The 13,229-nt window shown below is 35.7% G+C and overlaps 1 protein-coding gene across 1 annotated transcript in view; it reads right to left on the bottom strand.

Moving 5' to 3' along the window:
• Positions 1 to 441: 441 nt before the first annotated feature.
• LOC120534903 (killer cell lectin-like receptor subfamily B member 1B allele B) overlaps positions 442 to 13,229 on the bottom strand; it is a 71,570-nt gene continuing 58,782 nt past the window's right edge. Inside the window, exons 5-6 of the mRNA XM_039762409.1 lie at positions 8,261 to 8,376; positions 442 to 568 (exon numbers count right to left, since the gene is read on the bottom strand). Coding sequence (XP_039618343.1) covers positions 442 to 568; positions 8,261 to 8,376 — 243 coding nt within the window. The remainder of the gene's footprint in view (positions 569 to 8,260; positions 8,377 to 13,229) is intronic.

The raw sequence follows: 13,229 nt of genomic DNA, 5'->3' as shown, positions 1-13,229 counted from the left end.
TTCCTGCCAACATTATTTTCTGCTGTTTGTGATGTCATACTAATATAGTAACTACAGTCATTTTATTTTAAAAAAATCTACTATTTTAAAAATGTATCTAAGTGTGTGGCTCCAGACATAATAAATCTAAATGTACATGCTTCATGGAGGAATATAAAAATTGAAGTACTGTATATTTGTAAAAGACAAAAGGATTTTTATTTTCTCTAAAAACTAGTTTACTTAACAGATTATTTGGACATAACTTTTTTCACATAAGAGTCAGTCAACTGTGGAAATAGCTCTATACAATAAAATTACAAAAGAAAGTACAAATCAAATCAATTACATTGTTAAACTGAAATACTCTGTTGGTTATTCTTTTAAAAAGACACAATTTGCTTTTAAGTAATCCAACTTTTAGTAATCCTGAATTACTTTTGTATTTTCTGTTAGAAACAGCTACACAGGCACAGCCTCTCTCTCGCAGATCCACATTCGTTTACTGGTTGGCATTCCTGTATCAATGCGTTTCTTTGTTATGACAGCATGTCTATTGCCTAAGGTAGGAATATCTTTAAATGCAGAACTGAAAAAGAGAAAAAAGGAAAAAGGTGTTATTTGGCAATGCTGAATATTAAAATACAGAGGTAAACATAAAACATGTAAGTCATATGTACTTCATATCAAAATAAAGTATACTTATATAACTTATATGCTGTGGAATCCAAGCATGTTCAGAATGGCAGGCAAATACAATTTTCACATGTACCATGTACTGTAAAACATACCTCAAGTACAGCCAAGTGTATCCACTCTTTGCTTGCATACACTGCAAGAGCAGAGCATTGAAGAAAAGACGGCATTACTCAATTAGTTTCTCTTAGGTGTAGTATAATGCCTAATTTAATGCAAAACCCTGTATGTTTTCACACAAACAGATGGTATGTATAGTATAGTTCATTATTCAGTTTTGGTAAAATTAGTATTTTTGATTAACTTTTCAGATCTGAATGTTTTAGTAGCGTATAAAAGCACTATTTTATTGTATTCCTCTTCAAGAGACATAAGAAATAAGGATAAAACAATAAAGTAATTTTTTTATATCTGTTGAAGGCAGTACAGAAGCATTATGTTTAGTGCTGATATTCTACAATTCAAATAATCTGATTCAGTAGTTAGTTGATGGATTTCCTCAGTGTATACTAATTTCCCTGCACATTTCAAAGATGTCCATAGGCTGATGATAGATTTACTAGAAACACTTTATTGTCATTGCATGAGTGTAGGTGTAGGAGTCAGTGTTGGTGTGTGTGTGCTGTGTGATGGATTGGCATTCCTTACTGGTCAAGCTTTTTTTTGTACACGATGCCTCTGGAATAAGTTCTGACCCGTTAATGGAAGAAATAGGGTTCACAAAATGAACAAATGGGTGTTTAATAAGATGTAAAATGTCAGAATTACAAAATTTGCAATTGATTAAATGTCTTTAAAACCATACATAATTTTACTATTGAGGATAATGGCTTTTTATGATATCTACAATACATGAATATAAATAAAATTGGGACTACTGTGCATCCAGAGGGCATCTTTTGATGTTATTTGGCTTTCTTTATTGTTATTTAGGTATCTTGCAATCTAAGGGCCTCGACTTACCTTTCAGATTTCATCCTATCTGTTTATCCATTTGCAAATTCACCAATCATGCAAAAATAGCTGAACCGATTTTCACAAAATTTTGCATGTAGGTTGCCATTGAAATATAGGCTATATTGTGTTTCAATACTTTTATCATGTAACAGGGGCAAATCAAAAGCTTCATATAATTTCAAAATGGTAGATCTTAATGAAATTGTACGTGAACAACTTACAATCCATGCTACATGGAGTCTTGAATATTTCTTCGGGAAGGGTGGTTTTAATAGGGCCAATAAAAAAAAATGAAGATCACTCCTAAACAGCTAAATCAAAGTCCATGAAATTTTGCCTGCATATTTTCTTTATACAACTTAAACTTATATCATTATGAAGTTATGTGGCAGATACAATTTTTATGGCACCACTCAGCTGTCATGGGGAAGATGGAGAATAACAAATTAATTATTATTTTTTTCTCTTTTATAGTTTTCTTCATTCCTTAATACTCCATTCACAATGACTAATTCAAGACATGAAAAATACTACTGACAGAAACTCAAAATAGGCAGAGCTAAAAACAGCTATATGGATTCAATGATAAATGCTACTTCATTTCAAATGTGCTAAGAACGAGCCCCCCGACCCCTCAACCTGTTTCAATAAGCTGTCTGGGCATAAATGTTCCATCTCAGGATTCACATTCACATTTCATAACTATTTTTGCATTTCTTTTTTACTTGAGTGTTTTTAGTTTATTGTTGTGTATTCTTGTCTATTGTTGGACGACTCGCACAAAAAGATTTTCATTGTACTAAGAACGTATGAACGTATATAAAGTTTTATACTATAGTAGACAATTGCATTATAATCAATCAAATTATTTTCCTAACACATTACTGACAGATATTTACAGTATTACATATTTTGTGAAAAATATGCTTGCAACCTTGGAAACGAATGAAAACACCATTGCTTGGATCAGACACACCTTAGTCCTCACAGGAGCATCTTTGTTTCTAAACACTTTGGAGAAGTTTTTCTCTGCACATTTTCTCAATGCAATACCCTCTGATTTCTTCACTGCTACTTCCATGGGCATTAACAAGTAAGAGGAAGTCCTTGACCATCTCAATCTTCTCTCTGTCTATCACTGCTGGTCCAGTTGTGAGGATATTTGTCTTTAAGATGTTTTCCATACTAAATATGGATCTCTTACAGTTAGTTGGAAAAGCAATTGTTCTCCAGATTTCTTGGCATAGATGAGTAAGTGCTTCCAGGGCTACATCCGTTTGTTGGAGCATTTCAGTTGGTATTCCATTGATTCCTGGAATCTTGTTTTTCGGCAAAATCTTCAGTGTGGCTTGAACCTTATCTTTCAGTGCCATCGGCTCGTAATCATATTCCATCTCCTGAAATGGTTGAACTTCAGCCAATTCTTTTTGATATAATGACTCCAAATATTATTTCCATCTTCTTTTGATACCTTCTACATCATTTATTATTTCACTCATGGAATCCTTTACTATTGCAACTCAAGGTTTGAATTTCTTCTTCAGTTCTTTCAGCTTGAGAAATGATGAGTGTGTTCTTCCTTTCTGGTCTTCTAATTACAAATCTTTATACATTTCATGTAATATCTTGCTTTACCTTCACTTTGAAATCCTTTGTTCAGATTTTTAACTTTATATTTTCTTCCTTCTATTTTAGCCTCTTTACGTTCAGAAGGAATTTTTAAGATCTCCTCTGACATCCAGTTTGCTATTTTCTTTCTTTCCTTTCTTTTTAATGACTTTTTGCTTTCTTCGTGTATGATGTCCTTGATGTCATTCCATAACTTTTCTGGTCTATGATTGTTTGTGCACAACACATCAAATCTATTTTTAAGGTTATCTCTGAATTCAGGTGGTATATGCTCAAGATCATACTTTGACTCTCATGGATTTGTTTTATTTTTCTTCAATTTTAAATTGAACTTGCATATGAGCAATTGATGGTCTATTCCACAATAGCCACCTGGCCTTGTTCTGACTTTTGATATTGAGGTTCTCCATAGTTTCTTTCCACACATGTAATCAATCTGATTTTTTTGCCCCCCACCTACTGAAATCCATGTCTTTAGTCACTGTTTATGCTATTGAAAAAAGGAGTTTGCATTGAATAAATTGTTCGTTTTACAAAATTCTATCATGTAATATCTGGCATCATTTCTTTCTGCAACTACTGATTCTTTCTACTTTGCCTCCAACTTTTGCATTCCAATCACTAGTAATTATCAATACATCCTGACTGCAAGTTTGATCAATTTCCATCTGGAGATCTTGATAGAAATCTTCAATTTCCTCATCTTTGGCTTTACTGGTTGGTGCATAGATTTATTATTAGTCATGTTAACTGGTCTTCCTTGTAGACGTATGGATATAATCTTGTCATCGACTGCCTTCAGGATTGATCTTGAGATGTTCTTTTTGATGATAAATGCTACACAATTCCTCTTCAATTCCCCAGTCCCAGCATAGCAGATCATATGATTATCAGATTCAAAATGCGCAAAACCAGTCTATCTCAGCTCACTTATGCCTAGAATGTCAATCTTTGTGTTCCATTTCATGTTTGACAGCTGCCAGTTTACTCAAATATATGCTTTTTACATTCCGAGTTCCAGTTATTACATCATGTTTGCAGCTGTTTCTTTCATTTTGAGTCATGTCACATCAGGAAATGATGGTCCTAAAGTATCAGGTTATACTCCACTCCTGTCATTATGGTTGACTCTACTTTGAGAAGGCAGCTCTTTCCAAGTTGTGCCTTGAGTGCCTTCCAACCTAAGGTTGTTTCTGCCACTATATCAGACATTATCTCACCATTGCTCATAGGGTTTTCAGTGTCTTATGTTTCGGAAGTGGATTGCCACATCTTTCTTCCTAGTCTGGAAACTCCACTGGAACCTATCCACCATTGGTGACTCTGATGGTATTTACAATACCGATGACATAGCTTTCAATATCATATAAGCCACCACATTACGACAAACTGCAAATAAAAAAACAAGTTTTGAATATTTTTTTGTATAAAATTACCAAGTTTCAATCTAATCTGTCAAGACATTTTTGAGATTTTGATGTATTTAGTTTTTCTAAATATTGCTATATCAAAATCTAATCTACTGTATTTGCAGATACCTACTGACTTGGATGTACCAGTCTGACAAATTTTAGCTTTTTAATTAAATGAGAAATAGTGTTTTTGTTGGTGAGTTAGTAAGTGAATAAATAAGTCTGTCAACTGCGGTATATCCATCCATTATCCAACCAGCCATATCCTAACTACAGGGTCACGGGAGTCTGCTGAAGCCAATCCCAGCCAACAAAGGGCACAAGGCAGGAAACAAACCCTGAGCAGGGCACCAGCCCACCGCAGAGTTGAAAACATCAATTTACAATATCCCGTAGAATATCTACAACCGTTAACACTGTCCGGTCTTCCACCTGCTGAATTACTGTTGAAAGAAGGATGTATAGTAATGTTATTGCGTAATTTATTCATGATTGAAGGGCTATGCAATAGTACAAGATTAGCTGTATTCAAAATTGGTTGAACAATTCTGACATGTAAAATTTTAATAGGCGACATGAAAGGTAATGTAGTATATCTTCCGTGGAAAACATTAGACACCAAAGGAGATCTTGATATACCATTCGTTTTAAAATGTTTACAGTTAGAATAGCTTTTGCTATGACAATTAACAAATAACAGGGACAAACATTTGAAAAAGTTGGTTTCTTTATTAGAGAGAAACAAACGATATTCACTCACGGGCAGTTTATACATTGTGTTGTCATGATGTAATTCCAAACATGGAAACAAAATTCAAAGCGATATTGACAAACAGTTAATTACAAATATTGTTTTTACTGAAGTTTTATAGTAAAAGTGTAAGTTTAAAAAGTATTTGCATGTTAATTTCTAAGCCAAACAGAATTAAAACGTATAATGCAATTTATACCTCTAAGGCAACATGAAACAATTTTCTTTCAATATATTACATTTTACTATTTTTTTACTATGGGTAATTACTCACTGTAATGTACAATAGTTAGGTCTATTATGCATATGTAACAATCTGTTTAAATTGTACATCTGTTTTTCCATACGCGAGTGGCAGAGCCGTGAAGTGGCTAGCACATAGCACCTGCACGGGGATTGGCAAGAAAAGAGAGTGGGGGGCAGAACCCCCCTAGTTCTGCTATAAAAGAATACAAAGAATACCTTTAGTTACACACAGCCAAATACATGTGATATGGAGGAGATGCGAACTTCATACAGACAATGACCAGGTTAGCAGTCAAACCTGAACTCCTGAAACCTTGTAATTCTACTACTACTACTACTACTAATAATAATAATAATAAAAATAATACATTTAATTTATATATCACCTTTCTAAAGGTCAAACCTCTTCACAATAGTTAAAGAATACAATAGAAATAAAGGCAAAAATAACATTAATAACACAGGATACAAACTAATCTAAAACATGTATGTACAAATCACGTGTGCATTGGAGGCACCTAAAGAGCTTAAGAGAAGGTCATTCCAGGTCAGACCAGTGGGTGGCAGAGTTCACTAATCCTTTTTTTATCTCCCTGCAGAAGAAATGCAGGAAATTCTGCCTGGCTCTCATGATGTCACTTCAGGTTAAGCCCCAGAAGACGTCACTTCAGATTACACATCAGAAGACATCATTTCCAGAGCAGCAGATGTAATTTCCACATCCCAACAAGTCATAGCCCGATGACCTAATTTCCAGTTCTGGTCCCAAGATCCCTTCTTTTCTATTTTTCAAATATATATCCGCCATGTTTCCTAACCTATTCAGTTCTGTCATGGAGTCTTGTCTGTAAAGACCATTTTATCAAACTTTTTCTTGTATCAGCAACCAATTCTCAATTATATGGGAGGCTACCCCAAACCTTTTTATTGTGTCAAGGCTTGATTATTACCACAATATTTAAAAGTCAAGTTCTGAATTAGGTTAAGAAAGAAGTAGAAAAAAATGTATAACACCGATTTGGTACACTTACATGTAGGGATATAAATGTAGACGTTGCAATTACCCACAGAAGTTCTTAAGCTTTACTGCTGATGTGCCATTTGTAATATAAGACAAGGAAAGTTCGCTGCACACAGATCAAATGTGCCAATGTCATTATTTCAGTAGAGCAGTAGTAGTTTATCTCTCTAGAAACGCGTTTTTGTATATTTTGGAACTATTAGTCTTTTTGAACTTTTAAGCCAGCTTCCCATTTTGTTGCCTGCTAGTCACTAAATAAGTATTTAGCAGTTGGAGTAAGCTCAATTGAGATGCTGTTATAAAATGAAGCTTCCTCGAAGCTGAAATGACTGAGGCATCCAAAACAAAAAATAGAACAGGCCAGAATCTTACCTGGTCGACCCAGCAGTAGTTCACCAAATTTTAGCCAGACTTCTAAAGTACCTGCTGGCTTTTGCTGGAGCAAGTTGGAGAAAATCCTGACCCGCATTTTAAGGAGCATTTTGGAGTTCTCACACCCTTTTTTCAGGTCTAGTACTCCTAATCACAACAACTTTCTAAGTTAAAATTTACTAAGAATAAACCAAGCTAAAGAGTAGAGGGTTGAAAAGTATGACCAATAGACTATTCTGGTGGTGTGTTTCAGCCAGGGTTTTTTTTCCTGGGTTTTATTTATTTTTTTGTTTTGTTATTTTTTCATAGTTTTGTTCATATTTTTTTCATTTCTATAGTGTTTGTCTATGATTTAGTAATTATGTCCCTTTAAAGGTGCCTCCATTGCTTGTGTTTTGTGTTTGGTACCCCAAGAGGCGTGGTCAACCTGACATCACTGTTACTACTTTTGTAAATAAACTCTTAATTTAAACAGATACTTTATTTGAACTTGTTTCTGTAAGCTAGAGTGTGATGGTTCTTTCCATTTTGAGACATTTATGAGTTATATTTTGGGTAATTTCTTTATATTTTTTACTTTTAAAGCCAGCTTCACTTTTTGGGCTTGTGTAGGCCACAGGTAGTAGTTGGAGATTGGCTTAGTCATTATGAGCCTCTTCTGGTCTGGTCAGTAAGGGTCCTGGCCTGTTTTATGTGTCTTTTGGAGGCCTCGCACACCATTTTGTCACATAATAAACAGTAATAACTGTAAAGTCTTGCTTATCCAACCTTCACATTCTAGCTAGTATTTAAGATATTCAATTAAATATACATGAACACTTCAACCATTTTCCAAACTCATCTTTCCTAAGCAGCATCATACAGAGCAAGTCTGTCCTTGCAGCAAAGAACACAACACCTTGATTCCCTAACATAAGGACAATTCAATGTTACAAAACACCATATGTTTGACATGAGGGAGATAAATGTAGTATTCTTTGACAGAAATGCTTATAAGCATAAATAAAATATGTAAATTTACTACAAAAGACATCCCATTGTAGGATCAAACTGGGGATGAAGAGCTGTATAACAGTATTACCAACTTAATCATTCTATTGTTTTAGTTAACCATAATAACATAATTACCTCATAAATAAATATAATGTTTAGATAAACATAAAACATAATAAGTATGAGCCAGAAGAAAATTCTTACTTCTGAGTATCCAGTGGTGTGCCATCAAACCATCTCCAAACATCATAAGTATATTGTTGCCACAATCCAATCCAGTAAGTGTATTCTGCCTCTACCATTTTGTTTCTGAGAAACTCCTACAGACACATATCCAGACAGGATAAATTGATTTGAACAAAGGTGTACAGTTTATAAAATTTTAATTAAACCCTATCAGTATAAATCTTAGGCCAATTAAAAAATTCTAAACAATATTTAGATTTTAATAGACTTTTATTTCTCCACAAGTAATACATTCTGCAAAAATTTTGTATTTTCATTTTAAAATGCTAAAATATGACAAAAACTGTACTGCTATATAAAAGTATTAATATTTAAACAATTTGGTACAAGTGTAGAGTTTACATGTTTTCCCCATGTTTGTGTGGGTTTCCTCTAGGTGCTCCACTTTCCTTCCACAATCCATGCAGGTGAGGCGAACTGACAATGCTAAATTGGCCATAGCATGTGGTTGGGGTGTGTGTGTGTTTGTGTTTGCCCTGTGATGGACTGGCACCCTGTCCATGGTTTGTTTATGCCTTGCTCCTATATGTTAGCTGTGATAGGCTCCAGAATCCCACATGACCCTGTTCAGGATTTACCATTTTGGAAGATGATTGACCGACTTGTATAATAAGCATTTCACTGCATACACCTGAAAAAAACCTTAACCAATTTGTTGTATATGATCTTATTTATACTGATGAAAAATCTTTGATATGCAGTCTTCTTAAGGGGACTATCTTGATATACTTGATATACTGTGGCAAATTAAATTTAACAAGTTGAGGAGGTGCTTCCATTTTAGAAGTGCTAATCGAGGTGATAGTCTTGCTGAATGAAGTCCTCATTAAGAGTGTGATTCTGAAAGTTGAAATCCCACTACCAAAAGTTGACACCTTTAGAAGATTAGTCAATTCATTCACAGTGTAAGCTAAACCTGGACACATCACTTACTATATAATTATAACTATAGAAAATTATATTACCATCTGCCATTATGGTTTACAGCTTACTCAATTATAAAATGACATGCATATAAATATGGAGGACTATTTCGAACAAAATTAAATAAATAAATAAATGCTCAAATAAATAAAAGTATTGTGAAATGTGAGCATAAATAAATAAATGTATCATGAAATGAAGCCTTAATAAATAAATGTATCATGAAATGAGAGCATAAATAAATAAATGTGTCACGAAATATGTTTTTCGTTGCTTATTTATTTATTTCATTTTGTCCGTAACATTCCTGCAAACCATCATGAAATACGACTTTAAATAAAACTGTAACACACCCTCTAGTTACTGATTGGTGAATCGATAGCACAAGAATTAATTAGAAAAATGCTTACTACTGCCGATGAAATTGATTCTGCCGAAGATATTACGTATTTCAGAGAGAGAATTGAAGATTTATCGGAAGAAATTACAATGTTGGTGGCCCTTTTAGACTCCGATATAGACAAAACTATTTTTGAAGTTATCGAAGAACAGGTGGAACGGACTCTACTACACTCCATTTCAGGTGATGCAGTACCCTGCTCTGGACGTCCATCCTTTGACATTCCAGCTGAGTCAATAGAACACCTTCTGTTATGCGGTTTAAAAGTACAACAGATTGCAGATCTATAAGATGTATCGGAGAAGACGATCACAAGGCGAATGAGCCAGTCTGATATACGGTAAGCTGCAACGGCTGTATTAGTTTAGGTACTTTGACATGGAATGCCCAAAGCAGCTCCAACTAATATTTTGAACTGAACAACGGATCACTGATCAGAACTGTAGAGTTGTTTGAAAAAGTAGCTGCGAATATGCACCTGACTTTATACTTGTAAAACAAGGGTCAAATACTCAGTTCAAAATATTATTTGGAGCAGGCCCGGTCTTAGGTATTATGGGACCCTAGGCGAAAGGGGGTTCCAGGGGCCTCCGGAGGGGGCTGGAAGCTCTGCGAAATGCGTGAAAATTAGACCAAGGAGACGTTTTCTTGTAAAGTAACGAGGTCATCACCCTGTGTCCCTTTTTCGCCCGGAGTAGTTAGCTGCTACAATTTAGCCAGTTTGAACTGTTTCCATTGGGCACCACGGGGCGGTACTATATGTAGCTAAGCCCAGCTTAGTGTTTTTTTTAATTTTTTTGTCCTTTTTTATTTTTTGGGATATTTGAAACTTTTGGAATGTTTGAGAAGTTATAATTTTCTGGGTTAATACTTAATTCTTATTTTATTTTACTGAAGTAATTATGAGTCTCGGGATATATTTCAAACTTTCTGTTTCTGGAACACTTTATGACGAATGAAGCAACAATAAGATTCGTATTTACGCTTCGAGGACATACTGACAGACAGGGGTTTTGTTCATTCTTGCAACTCAGATTGCGGTTCTGCATTCCCGCTCCCATGCCACCTGCTGCCACTGATGAGGTGGAAGGATTCTTGAGATCTTGACTTCTTTGACGAATGATGATGAGGGCTGATTCACTGATGTGAACGTTTGACCCATAGAGATCTTCACTCAAACCGCTCCGCTTTTATAGACAGCCACCCACACGGACACGCCCACGCGGACACGCCCCCGCTGGCCCACGTGATTTAAACATGCGAGGGGAGGGGCAGGCCGGGGGCCTGGCTGCCGTCGATCCAGGGCCCCCTGGACGCCAGGGCCCTAGGCGGTCGCCTATTTCGTCTATGCCTAAGGCCGGGGCCTGGTTGGAGCTGCTTTGGGCATTCCATGTCAAAGTACCTAAACTAATACAGCCGTTGCAGCTTACCGTATATCCAACTAGCTCATTCGCCTTGTGATCGTCTTCTCCGATACACCATATAGATCTGCAATCTGTCATACTTTTAAACTGCATAACAGAAGGTGTTCTATTGACTCAGCTGGAATGTCAAAGGATGGACGTCCAGAGCAGGCTACTGCATCACCTGAACTGGAGTGTAGTAGAGTCCGTTCCACCTGTTCTTCGATAATTTCAAGAATAGTTTCATCTATATCGGAATCTAAAAGGGCCGCCAACATTGTAATTTCTTCCGATAAATCTTCAACTCTCTCTCTGAAATATGTAATATCTTCGGCAGAATCCATTTCATCGGAAATAGTAAGCATTTTTCTAATTAATTCTTGTGCTATCGATCCACCAATCAGTAACTAGAGGGCGTGTTAGAGCCCACCCTCTCAACTTTGATTAGTGAAAGTGACACTTTTATTTCAAGTCGTATTTCATGACGGTTTGCAGGAATGTTACGGACAAAATAAAATAAATAAATAAGCAACAAAAAACATTTCGTGACACATTTATTTATTTATGCTCTCATTTCATGACATATTTATTTATTTAGGCTCTCATTTCATGACACATTTATTTATTTATGCTCACATTTCACAGTACTTTTATTTATTTACGCATTTATTTATTTACTAGCAGAATACCCGCGCTTCGCAGCAGAGAAGTAGTGTGTTAAAGAAGGTATGAAAAAGAAAAGGAAAAATTTTAAAAATAACGTAACATGATTGTTAATGTAATTGTTTTGTCTTTGATATGAGTGTTGTTCTCATATCTATATATATATATCTATATCTATATATATATATATATATCTATATCTATACATATATATATACACATACATATCTTCATTTCTATATACATATCTACATATCTATATACATATCTACATATACACATACAGTGGTGTGAAAAACTATTTGCCCCCTTCCTGATTTCTTATTCTTTTGCATGTTTGTCACACAAAATGTTTCTGATCATCAGACACATTAAACCATTAGTCAAATATAACACAAGTAAACACAAAATGCAGTTTTTAAATGATGTTTTTTTATTATTTTGGGAGAAAAAAAAATCAAACCTACATGGCCCTGTGCGAAAAAGTAATTGCCCCTGAACCTAATAACTGGTTGGGCCACCCTTAGCAGCAATAACTGCAATCAAGCGTTTGCGATAACTTGCAATGAGTCTTTTACAGCTCTGGAGGAATTTTGGCCCACTCATCTTTGCAGAATTGTTGTAATTCAGCTTTATTTGAGGGTTTTCTAGCATGAACCGCCTTTTTAAGGTCATGCCATAGCATCTCAATTGGATTCAGGTCAGGACTTTGACTAGGCCACTCCAAAGTCTTCATTTTGTTTTTCTTCAGCCATTCAGAGGTGGATTTGCTGGTGTGTTTTGGGTCATTGTCCTGTTGCAGCACCCAAGATCGCTTCAGCTTGAGTTGACGAACAGATGGCCGGATATTCTCCTTCAGGATTTTTTGCTAGACAGTAGAATTCATGGTTCCATCTATCACAGCAAGCCTTCTAGGTCCTGAAGCAGCAAAACAACCCCAGATCATCACACTACCACCACCATATTTTACTGTTGTTATGATGTTCTTTTTCTGAAATGCTGTGTTCCTTTTACGCCAGATGTAATGGGACATTTGCCTTCCAAAAAGTTGAACTTTTGTCTCATCAGTCCACAAGGTATTTTCCCAAAAGTCTTGGCAATCATTGAGATGTTTCTTAGCAAAATTGAGACGAGCCCTAATGTTCTTTTGCTTAACAGTGGTTTGCGTCTTGGAAATCTGCCATGCAGGCCGTTTTTGCCCAGTCTCTTTCTTATGGTGGAGTCGTGAACACTGACCTTAATTGACGCAAGTGAGGCCTGCAGTTCTTTAGACGTTGTCCTGGGGTCTTTTGTGACCTCTCGGATGAGTTGTCTCTGCGCTCTTGGGGTAATTTTGGTCGGTCGGCCACTCCTGGGAAGGTTCACCACTGTTCCATGTTTTTGCCATTTGTGGCTAATGGCTCTCACTGTGGTTCGCTGGAGTCCCAAAGCTTTAGAAATGGCTTTATAACCTTTACCAGACTGATAGATCTCAATTACTTCTGTTCTCATTTGTTCCTGAATTTCTTTGGATCTTGGCATGATGTCTAGCTTTTGA

Source organism: Polypterus senegalus, chromosome 9, assembly GCF_016835505.1.
Source record: "Polypterus senegalus isolate Bchr_013 chromosome 9, ASM1683550v1, whole genome shotgun sequence".
In the NCBI taxonomy this organism is placed as follows: Eukaryota; Metazoa; Chordata; class Cladistia; order Polypteriformes; family Polypteridae; genus Polypterus; species Polypterus senegalus.
This window is presented reverse-complemented; position numbering and strand designations above follow the sequence as displayed.